The sequence below is a fragment of the Primulina eburnea genome, chromosome 8, assembly GCF_022965805.1.
Source record: "Primulina eburnea isolate SZY01 chromosome 8, ASM2296580v1, whole genome shotgun sequence".
Taxonomy (NCBI): Eukaryota; Viridiplantae; Streptophyta; class Magnoliopsida; order Lamiales; family Gesneriaceae; genus Primulina; species Primulina eburnea.
Window position 1 is genome coordinate 2,647,073 of NC_133108.1, and position 15,713 is coordinate 2,662,785.

The 15,713-nt window shown below is 33.7% G+C and overlaps 1 protein-coding gene and 1 pseudogene across 1 annotated transcript; one reads left to right on the plus strand and one right to left on the minus strand.

The window, feature by feature from the left end:
* Positions 1 to 1,568: 1,568 nt before the first annotated feature.
* On the minus strand, positions 1,569 to 4,897 carry LOC140838383 (protein REVEILLE 1-like; annotated as a pseudogene).
* Positions 4,898 to 9,507: 4,610 nt separating this feature from the next.
* Positions 9,508 to 15,707, plus strand: LOC140838385 (cysteine-rich receptor-like protein kinase 2). Its single transcript, XM_073204641.1, has 8 exons — positions 9,508 to 10,031; positions 13,014 to 13,417; positions 13,502 to 13,618; positions 13,707 to 13,834; positions 13,949 to 14,159; positions 14,247 to 14,478; positions 14,598 to 14,748; positions 15,237 to 15,707. Exons 1-8 carry the CDS (start codon positions 9,640 to 9,642, stop codon positions 15,546 to 15,548), a joined length of 1,947 nt encoding a protein of 648 aa, XP_073060742.1. The 5' UTR covers positions 9,508 to 9,639; the 3' UTR covers positions 15,549 to 15,707.
* The last annotated feature ends 6 nt before the right edge of the window (positions 15,708 to 15,713 follow it).

The window sequence follows — 15,713 nt, forward strand, 5'->3', positions numbered from 1 at the left end:
TTGGATTATAATCGGAACATATCATCTATAATTTTTTGGGCAATTACTATAACTGGAAACATGGTGAAATTGCAACCTCACAAAAAGTAATTCTCATTTTTCCATTTGAATTTTTTTTAACTGAAAAATGAAGAATCAAATTTTTTTTAAAGGTTGCAAAACACTGTCTTAATTCAGGTATTGGTAAAAGACATAAAAACAATACAAATTAACATCACATTCGGTAAAAATACTGAAAATTTTAACACAACATTCAGAACTGAATTGCTATTCACAAAATAATGGATCGTCCTAACAACATAAAATAAATCTCCTTGAGTAGGTCTCATGTGACACGATCTCACGAACCTTTATTTCGGGACGGGTCAACCCTATAGATATTCACAATAAACGTAATACTTTTAGCATAAAAATTAATATTTTTTCATGGATGACCCAAATAAAAGATCTGTCTCAAACTTGTGAGACCGTCTCACACAAGTTTTTGTCAATCCCCTTTCACAATCGAATATTTCCATTCCCCATTCTTCTCTATTATCCTTCATGAATATTCTCAAACCTAACTTTGAAAACCATGTTGAGAAAGATCCGATAACATTGCATCTATTTTCCCTTTTCAATTGCGCCCTACATATTAGAAAAATATCGTATTATAAATTTTTAATTCAATACAACACATAAAAATAAATTTTTCCCCATCTAGAGTCAGATTATATGTTCCAAAATTGATTGTATGACCTCAGTACTAATTTATTATTTAACAAATTCCATTCATGTTATTTATGATACCACGTGATAGCCATTTAATGTATGATGAAATATTTATGATTCAGAAACTGCGATATTGATATTACATATTTGTAACATAGATTAGCGGGTTTAACTTGCAGAATTATAAGAGAAGATATTAAATTTTTTTGCTAAAAGTGCAATCGAAATTGTTAGTTGTCTCATATAGGTGGGATAAAATACCTGAGAGTTGTATATATGGACTTGAACGAACATCACCCCTTGAGCTAGCTTTTGGGACTGAGTTAGGCCCAAATTCCAATCTTAACATGGTATCATAGTCGAGTTCCATCGATGTGTGTTGAACTGCCTATAGTTGTACCACCCGCCTTGTCAATAGTTAGGTCGTCTATAAACTTCATGCTCCGAATGTTCATTCTTGGACTTGAGGAAAGTGTGTTAGTTGTCTCATATCGGTTGGATAAAATACCTGAGAGTTGAATATATAGACTTGGACAATCCTCCGCCTTGAGCCAATTTTTGAGATTGAATTAGTCCAAGTTCCAATCTTAACAGAAACGAAACATTCATGTAATTGTAAGATCTAACAAAATTTGTGTTGTACTATTTATTCACTAGCCATCGTTACTGTTTTTGATAAAGTGACAATGTTCGACGTTGTTTATACAACAGTCGCACAGAGTAAGTAGCATAGCATATATAGTAACAAGTCATTCCTACTCATGGATCAGATCCAACCATCTTCCTACAAGAGGAGCATTTACATGAGTAGCAAATGTTAAGTAGCATATGCATGGTTCTTGACTAGGAAATGCAAATGAACAACAAAAACGTTTACATTGAACTTCCAAGCTCTTCTAGATGTTATATACTACAAATTTGTACAAATAAAGCTCAGAGATGTGAGGGATACAGCACGAACACAAATCAACTCCTCGCACATTACGAACATTAGAAATTCCAAAACATAAAATACATATCAAGATTCAATAGGTAAACAAAACTTACACTAGAAATACGTTGCTAAATGTTAACACTCGTGGCACCTCAGAAAATGCATAACGTTTCGTCACGAGCTTTTATAAGCAGAGGCGAACCCTTTGTTTCTCTCGTTCTTCGGAAGCCTCATTCGAGTTCAGGGTAGATAGGTTTTCGCCAAGGCATCGTTTATAAGGCACAAAACCTTTTCCACATTTAGCTGATTTAGCTGAAATCCTCTTGCTTAATTTGGAGGGCAGTGATTTTTGTCCCTCGGATTTCCTCTCAAACGAGAGGCCATAGCTATCAGCTCCCCAGTTTTTCTCTCCTCCTGTCGCGCAAACCGAATTCGTATTTGAACCAGTTGAGGACCCCTCCTTTTCTTCATCTTTGGCTTGCTTATCACGCAAGATTCGAGCTTTGATCGGGGTAGGATTATGCACTTCCTGAGTTGTTGGTGATTTGGTGCGGCAGAGTGTCAACCATGGTAAAGAAACCGGACACTGAGTATCCACAAGGTGTGAGTTTTCACTTACCACTCGCGTGTAATAAATATCACTATTTGTTGAACCACAACAAAGTGACAAAGGTGCAACGCTCCAAGGAAATAAACAAGTCCCTGAGTTTTCACTGGAGGACTCGAGCTTGATAGGCATTGCTGCTACATTAGATGATCCATGTGGAGTAGAAACGAGTAACGTTTTACCAAACAGCTTCAAGCACCGAGCAGCTGATTCGTTTGAATCTTCTTTAACAAGAGATTCGTTCTGAGACAAAAGCTCCAATCCCTGTCCAGTTAAACTGTTGAATTAGAAGTAGGGTAGAAATATAGAGAAGAGAGAATGATACGCATCACAGATTTATATCGTTCGACCACAAACACCCATTCTTCTGTTACATAATCATTATCCTTCATGTATGCCAAAGTAAACTTTAATAAATATGGTAAAAAAAATCTTTCCTATAACTTAATCACAAGAAATCACACAAAAAAAATATGCTTGAATCTTAATAATATCAAATCATCTCAATCCAATATAACATAAACATTTTAAGGGGATCAAGAGTTTGCCATATCATGCACTATAGGAAGATGAGTAAAAAATGAGTAGAGCTAGTACCAGAGAAACTTGTTCATCCGGGCTTGAATATTCATCTTTTGAACCAGAAATCAGAGACAAACAATTTGCCCCAGCACATGCATCTGAGCCAACAGCTGATAATACCGATGTAGGAGATTGGTTTTCCGGTTCCGAAATGGACAGCGTAGAAGATGAAGACCTTGTTGGTTTCTCGGGTATTATAATGCCTGTTTTGACCGGACAAACCAATTTACGAGGATAAGGGTGCATTGGTTTTCTTTTAGGTCTGGGAGGAGGAATTTCAATTGGTTTTTCGGATTCGACAGTCACCTCCATTTGGATCACGTGAGACCTAATCACCACATAGACATCAGATATCATTGCAACATGTATAGAATAAAGTTTATCAATAACTAATTTGGATCCCAACATTATAGTTCTCGCCCAAAGAAGCGGCGAAAGAGTTATAAGTCTAGATATTGCTACTGATCTAAGTTCAGCAAAAGTACTACCTTGGAGAAAAATTTCTGTGCGTGGCTCCGAATCTGCACCGCAGTTTTTGTACTCACGTGCTCTGTAAAGACGATGAAACAAAATTTCAAGAATTACCAATATAAGAGAAGTACTGAAAGATACATTTACAGAACACCATTTTAACCAAATAAATACCTTCAATTCTCCTCCAAGCTCGACCGTAGAGTTTCAGCGCCTCGAGAAATTTTTTATGCTCTTCTTCTGTCCATCTTTCTCTTTGTTTTGTTATCGTATACGGCTTCCTCATCTATTCGAAAAGAAAATAATTTTTAAAAATAAGCTGCCAAAATGCAAGAGAAGTTGGACATTAGCACCAAAATTGTTATCATGAACAAGAGAGGATATACACCTTCGGAGAAAATTCTTCCCCATTATGAAACTGCTCCTTCGACTGGGTACCAGCAGGTGTACCCAATTCTAAGAGAGACTTATTACTACTAGGAGGAAAATTGCCCAACCCCGTGACTCCATTTTGCTCCTGCGGTAGAAGGAATAAAGAAAACAACCCACCAAATGTCAAGAAGAATACTCGAGAAACCCGGAGCTATGTTTAAATGATTCACATTACAGCAAAACACCGTGGCTGGATTACTACAGCATCAGTGAAAGATTTACTCAATATTCGGACCAAACATGTTTGGTGGACAAAAAAATCAAGAACAAGATATCTCTCTAATCGAATTCAACTACTGTACTTGGAGAATTTGCAAACACGGAACAGTAAAAAAAAAAAGTGATTATAAATTTTTGTTTCCAAATTTTAGATTTCGCAAACCCTCGCTTCGTTTTCCGGGTTTTTTAACCTTACACCAGTGCATAGCATAATTCATTTCGCTAATAGTGGTTAAAAACAAAACACAATTCTTGCTGATACCACTGTAACACCAGAAACCTACGAGAAGTCAAACTAAGCAAATAAAAAACCTTAAAACCAAAAGAAACAATTTTTTTAGTACAAAAATGGCTAACCTGTATAGACTCGGCTGCAGTGACCATCGGTTCTCCAATTTTTTCTTTTCTTTTCTACAGAAATTTCGAAACCTTCTCAGCTGAAGGAAATCAATTCCCTCAATCTCTGTCTTTTTCCGGTGGAAATTCTTATGCACCTCAAGAATTGAGAACGGATCCCCGAAGTAAATAACACTTGGTAATCTAAGATATCATCTCAAGAAAGTAGGAACCATGATTTTCCCTCGGAGACGAGAAACAAGAAATTTGAAATCACTTGATGGAAATTCTTGATTATGTGGGAAAGCTACAGACAGGGCAGTTCTGATTTTCCAACAAAAAATTGGTAAAACATCAATTTGCAGATATCTTTACATATAAAGAAAAGTAAGTGAAAAATGAGCAGAAACACCCCCAAAGACTCGATCTTTAACTGAAAAACAACTGAGCAGAAACACCAAATAAGAAGAAAGAATTAAAAAATACAGAGGAAGAAGGCAAAGAAAGTGAAAGAAAAAGGATATCTGAGAGAGTAAACACTAAAAATAAATAAAATGATGCAAAGTGGAGAAATAGTTGTGGGATTGGTTCAGGGGGGGAAGGATGAAGAAGATGTAGGGCTGCCACGTCAGATTGGTAAATTTAGGAAAATTAAGGATAAATGGTATGGAATCGTGTGGCTCAAATAAAAAAGAGATGTACGACACGTGGCACACAGCCTTTTTTTCTTCGTTTTGGCAGTGTTTTGAACTTTTGACTGTTAGTTCACACTTAGCAACCCCGAGGCAAAAATATAATGATCAGGTCTTTTGTAAGATAATCTCACGAATTTTTGTTTGTAAAACAGGTTAATATTATCGATATTCACAACAAAAATTAATACTCTTAGCATAAAAAATAATATTTTTCATGGATGACTCAAATAAGAGATCTATCTCACAAAATATGACTCATAAGACCGTATCATACAAATTGTTGTCAGATATAATATTTCATGTTTGCTGACATGGACACCAGTTAGCCATGTAAAGATGAAGAATTAATAGTACATGATAAAATAACTCGAATCAAATGAGTGATAAAATTAAAATATATATATCTATATATAATTTACTTAATGTCTAATTTTTCACATCAAACGAGGACATAGATATTTAATTTTGGGAAAATATAGATTAAAATGTCGACTTCTAACACCCTAAAAAGTAGAACTTTTTAATTTTTGACAAACGCAACTCGCGATTTTATTGGACTCTTTATATTTCACGGGGCAGTGGCACACTTTTTGCCCGCTTTTTCGCACCGATGACGAATGGGAACACAAATCGAATGAGACAGTTGACTGCTTGTGATTTTAGGTGGTTGTAGCATTGAATATGTTATTTTTAAATAGATAAATTCTTTTGTTTTCCAACACTCTTTAAATTTCTCACTTGTTGACTAAACATGATTTTAACTTGTTTCTTACACTTACTTGTATTTGGTTCGGAAGATTGAGATAATTCTAATTTCTATGTTCTACATTTAACTTGCTGAGGGGGGGGGGGGGGGGGGGGGGGGGTGGGGGAAAATGTATGTGGGGATATTTTTGTGGACAAATGTAGGGAATCCTTTCAAGTACTGAACGTGAAGCATGTATGTGTAGTAGTAATCCCGAAATAGTAAACATAGAGGTCCACTCATATTTATTTCTGGTTACAATTTCTTATCAAGGGGTATCTCTCGCGTATTCTACCTCCCCCACTCCCCATACCTAAATCATTTATAGCCACATGAATATCCAAATTCCAACACCCTACTTTCGTCAATGATAATAATAATAATAATAATTATTATATCGGTCACATTTTATTTTATGTTACTAATAAGATTCAGACTTGAACACAACTCTTTTTCAAAAACTAATACAACAAATAAGATGGTTCAAGGTTGTATAAACAACTTTAATGACTTAACGCAATCTATGTGAGATATTTAACTGTTATATATATAGAGTAGGTCTCTTGTGAGATGGTTTCACGAATCTTTATTTGTGATACGTGTCAACCTTACCGATATTCACAATAAAAAGTAATACTCTTAACATAAAAAATAATACTTTTTCATGGATGACTTAAATAAGATATCCGTCTCACAAAATACAACCCATGAGACCGTCTTACACAAATTTTTGTAATATATATATATATATATATATATATATATATATATATATATATATTTATATGTGTGTGTATTTAGGGCAAAAATATGGTAGCCTTAAAAAGGGAAGAGTTGTGGATTGGAAAGAAAGTGGAAGTGGATGAGGATGAGATGTCCTACACTTCAACCATTAATTAATATATATTCCCAGCTTACTTTCTTGCACTTTTCACTTTTCAGCCACATCACCACCACTTGCCGCCCCACTTCTGTCGATCGACCACGTGTACACTCTGACAGGCCTATTTATAAATATCATTTTTATATTATATATATATATATATATATATATATATATTTAGTGGCCCAGAAAAATAGGATTGGTCAAAAGGAAATAAATTATACAGCAATGTAAAATAAATGGTTAATTTTAGGGGAATATATCTGTATTTGATATATAATAAAGTAATAATTAGTAACTGTTTTTTATTATAACAATCTATTTCAATAATTTCTTACAAAAATATAATCGATAAATCAAAGATTAAAAAATAAATAATTAAATAAAATTTATGCACATGAATTATCGCGGGTTTGTTTTCAAGTGCTATGCTAGATGACGAATGGACTGAACTTTCTAGCTCGTCTCTTTGCAAACAGCCAGCTAAGGAAAAAGATAAAAGAAATAGTAAAAGGACAATAAATTGTATATGTTTTTACTTGAAAATTGGACAAGATCCTTTTTTTCGGATACGATAAATTAATGGCATCGCTGACAAGCATTTTTCTTTTTATTATTCAATTTTTATTTTTATTTTTAGGAGAATGGTCAAGTACTTGTCCGAGAAGTGACACGACAAAAAAAATATTGGTTTTTCTAAGAAACGAGTTATTTATTATCTTTAGAAGGCATATAACATAGGTGAGCAACTAAATTTTGAATAATTTATTTATAGGATTATGTGAAACTTATTCGAGATTTTTTTTAGTTGATAAGAGATTTGTTACAATTCAATCATAAATCAGATGATATTTCGTGTCAAATTTGAGATTTTAGTGCCAAAGTAATTTTTAAGCCGACGGGTTTTTGTTATAAGAAAGTAATAGTAGCATAAATTCATATATAATAATGTTGTGAGTATAATGTTATTATATTTATGTGCAAGAGGTGGTTAGTCTAATAACGTATGCTTCATTAAACTGATTGATAATAATTATTATTACAAATTAATTATAATTTTCTATTTAAATAAATGTATAGAAGATATATATGTAAAAAAAAAAACCCATCAAATTTCAGATTTTGGGTTAATGGTGGGAACTGGGAACCCAGCTTTGGACTGCTGCTTCAATTTTCAATATTTTTATTTGGGCTTGTTATATTGATTGATTTTGGGCTTTACCCAATTCTGCTCCCGGTTCTATATATATATATATATATATATATATATATATATATATATATATATATATATATATATATCTATATTATATATATATATATATAAAAATTACTTTTCATTGTAAATATAACCATATCAACCCGTCTCATATGTATAAATCCGTGAGACCGTCTCATATAAGACGTATTTTTTATGTATTTCATTATATTAAGTTGTAGCCTTTAATTTAGGTGGAAGCTAAAGAAGTGAATGTCTATACATAATTATTTATGGAAAACGGTTTAAATAGATTCATTAATATTTTACACTGAAAATTATAGTCTGCTAGTGAAATATAAAAATATTAAATTTAAGTGTGGTGCGAGGAATAATTATACATATATACTTTACTTTTGAGGAAAAATGGAAAATACCACATCCATGTTAGCGAGCAACGTTTAAATTTGCCGAGCCCTTTTCCAATAGGCGTCTGTATAAGTGGGAAAAAATTTATGCAGGAGAACATAAATTAATATATGCAACATTTAAATGTGCTAAAACAAAATGAGTGGGTTTTATGTGAGACCGTTTCACGGATCTTAATCTGTTAGACGGGTCAACTCTACGGGCGTCTCCTCCCTTACTTTTTTCTTTCCTTTACGTCTTGTTCTTTTTATTATTTATTATTATTATTACATTTTGACACTATGTTTAACCAAAATCAACCTAAACTAATCATTAAACTAATTTCGATTTGAATGTACTATAACATGCTGTCTATATCATTACATTATTAATTATTTATTCTCAAAATTAAAACTTAATATTTAATATTTAAAAATTACACTGAATTTTTTTTTGATAGTAAAACTTTTAGGTTAAGAGTTATAGAGATTTTACATTTCTATATTCTTATTTTTGTGTTAGAATAATATGAAATGCTAAAAAACTAAATATTTTAACATTTAATATTATACAAAAATTCTATATGTTCTATCCATTTATAAACGCTTAATAAAATTATTGTAGCTATTTTTAAATACTATACATGTATTATATTATTTAGTGACAGAGAGTAAATCTCCCGGAGTAGGATAGAATTGTCCCCTCCAAGGAGAGAAACTCACTGGAAATAATAAACGACCAAGGCTGCTAAACAAATGTCCCACATATGGCTAAAATGAATTTCGGATGTATCCCTTAAAATTTATATAAATAAAGTATATAAATAATCATATACTATATTTTTATTGTGCATATTAAATCTATAATTTCCGAGAATTTATAGTCCATATAACTACAATATTTTCACGTTTAGAATGAGATTTCGAACTCAGTTATAACAAGAGTAAGTATCTCATGAGACGGTCTACGATATGAGACTGGTCACCTCGACTCATATATATATATTGAAAATTAATATTTTTTATATTAAACTTGTTTTTCTTTTTATTATTAGATCAAGTTCGAGATACGTTCTTATAAAAATTAAACCAGTCTCATAAACATTTTTGTGTTGTAACAAACCATCTAAAAAAATATTAAATCTAGAATTTAAGACTGCTAGTGCTATATATATTTTATTTAACGAAAAAGACATTGTAGAAAATTGGGGCATGCAAAAATAGAAAAATATAAACAACAAAAGCACGATGAATAATATTATATAACCAAAATAATTCTTCATTGGTCAGTGGCAATGTGACATATGGAGTGACAACGGCATTCCCCTGTCAACCCTGAATAATGGAGATCTTGAATAACGCCTAATTTTAATAATTAGCCTACGTACTCTCGTCTGTTCAGTTACAATTCGCTCCTATATGGAATCCAGAGGGTGGCGGTGGTGTCTCCGATTTGTAGCGACGGTCTCCGCCCTGTCGACGTGGTGGGGAGTGGCGGACGCGGATCCACAGATTAATCTGCTGAACAAAGGATGCAGCCAGTACAATGCTTCCAGCATACCCGACTTCTTCAACAACCTCAACGCCACTTTCGCCGATCTCAGAACGCAGCTGTCTTCGGCAGGCGGAAGCGTACGATTCGCTACCGCGCAGCGTGCGAGGTCGTCGGACCCGGTCTACGCCATGGCTCAATGCAGGAATTATCTGTCGGAAGCCGATTGCTTGGCCTGCTACGATGCCTCGGTGGCTCAGATTAGAAACTGCTCCGCTGCAAATGGTGCTCGTGTCATATATGATGGATGTTTCCTCAGGTATTTTGTTATTCCTTTAAGCCAATATCACTTGCCGAATTTTTCATACATATATTACACTATTTCATATATATTACCTATTAAAGAGTCAGTCCTACAGATAGACAAATTCACTTGGTTTTGAAAACCAAAATAATTATTTTTTGAATTATTCAATTCATCCTAACATGGACTAATTTTAAATTCTACTCTCAAATGCTTACTTAAATCCATATTTTATATCCAAACACAAGTCTTAATTATTGAACATCAGTTTGTTTGTTTGTTTTACGTAACTTTCAAATATCTAGTCGATGATAATTAATTAATTTGGGAAAAAGTTGGAAGAATTTTCGTATTAAGCTATCAATTATCAGTGAGAAATGTAAACCCTACACATATGTACAACTAAGTAATAATTTTGACATGAATAATTTTTCACGAGTGACTCAAATAAGAGATCTGTTTTACGAAATTGTTTCGTGATCGTCACACAAAAATTTTTGTATTAATTTTTCAATCATGAACTAATTTATTATATAGAATTTTCCATTGTATAGACGGATAAATCAGATATTTTTAAATATCTTAATAACGTTAATTGTCACATGGAACCAAATTGATAACTTCGAAGAAAACCAGGTATTAATTAATTAAAGCTTATAAATATGTTAAAAAAATTTTTAAAGCTTATAAATAAATTATCCTACTTGGTATCATAAAAGTTTTGGATGTATAAATAAATATGCGTATCGTGTGATTAAGTAAATTTACCTTTTTTTTTTTAATAATTGAAGTGTGAATTAAGGGGAAGTTGACGAAACAATCAAAACATTTCTTTGGGTTCACTCCCTATCCACAAAATTGTGGTATTATGTCATACAAAATATGGTATACTTCATGTGGAAATGTGATACTAAAAAAGTACCCAGGGACTGAACACAAAAAACATCGACGATTGAGGACTAAAAGTCAATTTCACGGTGAATTAATGACAAGAGTTCGTACGATGATGACAATCGGCCGGCAGACAGCTGTACGAAAGCAACAGGGAATCGCGATTTCGATTCCAAATCGGTAAAAGTCAAATTGAAATTTGATTTTTACAGATATTTTTCTGGTATGACCATGATATCAGATCTATTATTATAACGATTTAACGAAATAGACAGATTAAATAATGACCTATTTTTTTTTAAAAAAAAATCAACCGAGTGTCGTTTTCGAGATAATTTCTCAATTATTATATTACGTCTAACCATGCGTTTCGTGATTTAATAATGTATGGGTTGCAAATTGCAAATAAAACAAAAGTTGGACCTATGTTCTAGAATCATTGAGACCAACTTCCCCGTATTTTTATCAGTTTACATTTCGTTCTCGTGGTCAACTTGGAGAAATCAACTTTGTCGTAGAATTTTGTGAGATACAAAGCCACTGATACCGTGAAACGTTCTATAGTGTGATACCTCAATTTATTGTAGGATTTTGTGAGACACGAGGTAACGACATATTCTATGCTGTATCGGATAAATTTTAACGAAGATAGTTATGACCTTTGAATTGGTGTGGATCCTCCACAAAATGTGCAAGTCTTATACCAATGAATTCTTAATGTGTGAAATTCACCCGATATGACATATATTTTTTCAGACTAACAAATATTGAAACATTTATGTAAGTTATTAACCAGTGCTAAAAAGAGTCATAGTTATCACTTGTCAAAGGCGAGCGACTCTCGTCTTAAAACGAGAGGTGCCACCAGACGAGGACTCAGAACCCAGGCGTAATGATTCACTAAGGAAAGCCCAGGCTCACTCCAAGCTCAACGATTCACTAAGGCGAGCTCAAGCGTTTGCCTGGACTAGCTTTAGAATTTCATTCACGCACGTTTTAGTGATTTTTTTAATTGTTTTTTAAACCAAAAAGCCCAAACCCTAACAACTCAACGCTACAACTCAGTAATCAGAATAAGTCCATTTAACAGAAGAACGAGTTGAGAAAATCTACCTATAAAACAATCATAAAAAGATCGATTTCACATCTTTTGGATGAAGAGAAAGAAAGAAACACTGATCAAGAAAATTATGAAGACCAAGAAGAATACAAATTCAAAAGTTATGGAGACTCTGATTATTCGATGGAAGAAGATGAACTTGATTTGGATAATTGAAATTTTTTAATCATATTACTAATTATTATGAACTTATTAATTATTTTTATTTTGAATAACATTGCGACTTAATTATTTCATATTTTAATATAATTATTCTAACATAAATATATTTGTTTAAAGATTTAAAATGTGTGTCTTGCTTCAATAAGGTGCACGTCTCGTCTTGCGCTTTGCGGCTCAGGCTCCATGGCCCTTGCATGCCATGATGTGCCTTTCGTCCTTAACAAATAACAACTACAAAGAAAGTAATTATGGTAAATTAATGTTAAATGGAGTAGAAATTTGAAAATAAAAGCATTTACTTGGTACGGAATTATAGTTACCCTTCAAATAATAATAAAAATAATTATGAGTTGATCGTTCTATTAAACAATCGAGACAAGCGTCTTCTTTCTAATATTTGCACCAACTTATCGTTTATAAAAATCAAATACAAGATGTTACTTGTACTGAGAAAATGAGCATGTTCCCCATTTATGTTGATCTTCAATTTTGTACCAGGCTTTCTTTCGGGGATCCAGATCCTCTGCAGTGGGAGGAAAACAGCACGAAGAAAGTCGTGTATTTTTTGTTTTGAATTGATATTATCTCAAAGACGAAACGACGTCTGCATAGCACAAAGCGCTGTTTTCCTCCCACTGCAGAGGATTTTATAGAATCCGAAAAATTCTATGAAACGAATCTATTAAGAAAACTATAAATGCTGATCATGAACAACAAATGAGTTCAGTGATCATACAGTTTGATCTCACTTCCTTAAACTTAAGAGACACCAGATGCGTATCTTTTAAGTTCTCACTGGCTTCTTGTTTCTTTGATTTATTGAGGTATGAAAGCAACAGCTTCTATGATCAAACCACCCTTCCTGGAAATGTTCAAATATGTGGCAACCGAACTGCATCTCCGGCAGCTGCATTCAGTGCACAGGCTCAGACATTGTTGCAGGATCTTGAACTCGCTACGCCTAGAATCAATAAATATTTTGCAGCAACTAAAAGTGAAGTTGTGAGTGGTGGCAATTTAACAGTTTATGGAGTAGCACAATGTGCTGAAACAATCAGTCAGAGTGGCTGCCAGGACTGCTTAACTGTCGCGTATAGAAACATAGAAAGCTGTTTACCTGATGCAGATGGAAGAGCTATTGATGCAGCCTGTTTTCTTAGATACTCAGAAACACCTTTTTTCGCTGATAATCAGACAATAGATATATCATCCTTCCTAGGAGGAGGTGGTAAGAATCTGAGACATGCGATTTATCTCTCCAGTTTGGTCATTAATGCTTTTCCTTGTCGCTAAATAACGTGTTTTCTATCAGGGGATTCAAGCAAGAAAAAATCAATTGTTGGAGGAGCGGTGGGAGGGGCTGGCCTTGTTTTAATTGTAATTGCTTTGTTCTTATGGTTTCTTTTATCAAGAAAGGCAAAAGCAACAGGTTATTCATTTTATGAACACGATCCATTTAATTCATATATTTCTCCTCTTTTTTACTTCATACATAACCGAACTTGTTCTTCCATCAGAAAATATATTGGGGGCCATGGAATTGCAAAGACCAAATGTGTACAGTTACAAGGATTTGAAATCTGCAACAGACAATTTTAGCAAAGAAAATAAACTGGGAGAAGGAGCTTTTGGTGAGGTCTACAAGGTAACAATCTTATGAATGTAGATAATTCCGTTTGTTTTTGTACTTTTGTCGCAACCGCTTTTAACAAACCTGACTTGTTATTTTCATAGACTGAAAGGTTTTGTCACATAACAGGCCACCTTGAAAAATGGGAATATTGTTGCTGTGAAGAAATTGAACATAAGCAACAACAGTGCAAAGGCAGAGTTTGAAAGTGAAGTGAGGCTTATAAGTAACGTTCATCATCGCAATCTAATACGATTACTAGGATACTGTAACAAAGGATCAGAGTTGCTTCTTGTCTATGAGTGCATGGCAAATGGAAGCCTTGACAAATTTTTATATGGTATGTGCTAGTGTATGTGTAATAATATTTTTCAAATGAATCTATTTTAACTCGGTAATTTTGTTTGTTTCACCTGACTGATGAAAGGTGATAAAAGAGGAACGCTGAGTTGGAGGCAGCGGTTAGACATAATAATTGGCATGGCTAAAGGTCTTGCTTATTTGCATGAGCAATATCATGTATGTATCATACACCGAGATATAAAGCCTAGCAATATCTTACTAGATGATGAATTCCAAGCCAAAATTTCTGATTTCGGGTTGGCAAGGCTTCTCCCAGAAAATCAGAGTCACGTTAGCACTAAATTTGCCGGGACATTGTACGTTTACCTTATTCCAAAGACACATTTTTTCTTTCATTCCTGTTGTAAAGTTAAGATTTGAACCAAGAATTGTAAACTAATAGTACTTACATATTTAAATTGAATGCATGTATCAGGGGCTACACAGCACCAGAATATGCAGTTCATGGGCATTTGTCCGAGAAAGTTGACACATATAGTTTCGGTGTTGTGATCCTCGAAATTATCAGTGGCCGAAGAAGCAGCGACGTTGATATGGAATCTGACACTCAATATCTTCTTGAAGAGGTAACTGCGTTACTGTGAAAACTTGATACCACATACCTCAAATGTTAGAAGAAGCTGAGTTTTGGACTTTCTAGGAAGGCACTCTCCAAATCCATCTAACCTCCGTTTGCACTTGTAGGGTCGAGTATAAAGTGTTACCAAAAGCTATTGCTTCTGGTAAGGTGCAACTTAATGTGGCTTATGCAACCACACAAACCAGCATATACATTATTGTATCCATCGATCCCGTCCTAGCAATTGTTCCAGTTTATGACTCAAAACATAAAATGTACGACCTCGAATTTAATATTAGTCGAATTCTACAGATATAATAAACACTAAGTTGGCGGAATTTTACAACAATCCAAGTATCACATTTCAGTCGATATACCGTCACATAGGACGAGGCAATGATTGCTTCCACATTCATTTATTTGTGGTCGTTGATTAAATGCTTCAATTGTATGATTATGATTTACTCCAATCTTGCATTGTCATGATCAAAATAGGCATGGAAGCTCTACGGGGACGGAATGCCTGAAAACCTAGCTGATGAGACGTTGGACTCAAATGATTATAAACCTGAAGATTTGAAGAATATAATAGAGATTGCTTTGATTTGCCTTCAGTCACCTTCTTCTTCCAGACCAACAATGTCTGAAGTCCTTGTTATGTTGCTAAATGATATTTCTTTGCCACAGAAAAGGACTCCGAACAGATCTTCATCTGTATCATTTGGTAAAAGGTTTCTGGCTGATAGTTCAATTTCCACTGGATCAACTAATGCCACAGCCTCAATATCTCAGTTCACTGGGCGCTAGCAAGACTCGAGTTCAAACAGGTGGAAACTGATAGAAAAGAACTATCATACTGTCAAACACCTACAATGTTTAATTATTACCGTAGATGTGAATTATTATTATTACTATGTTGCTACATGTTATTCAGGCAAAATAAAGAGAACAATAATTTAATCTTAATGTTTC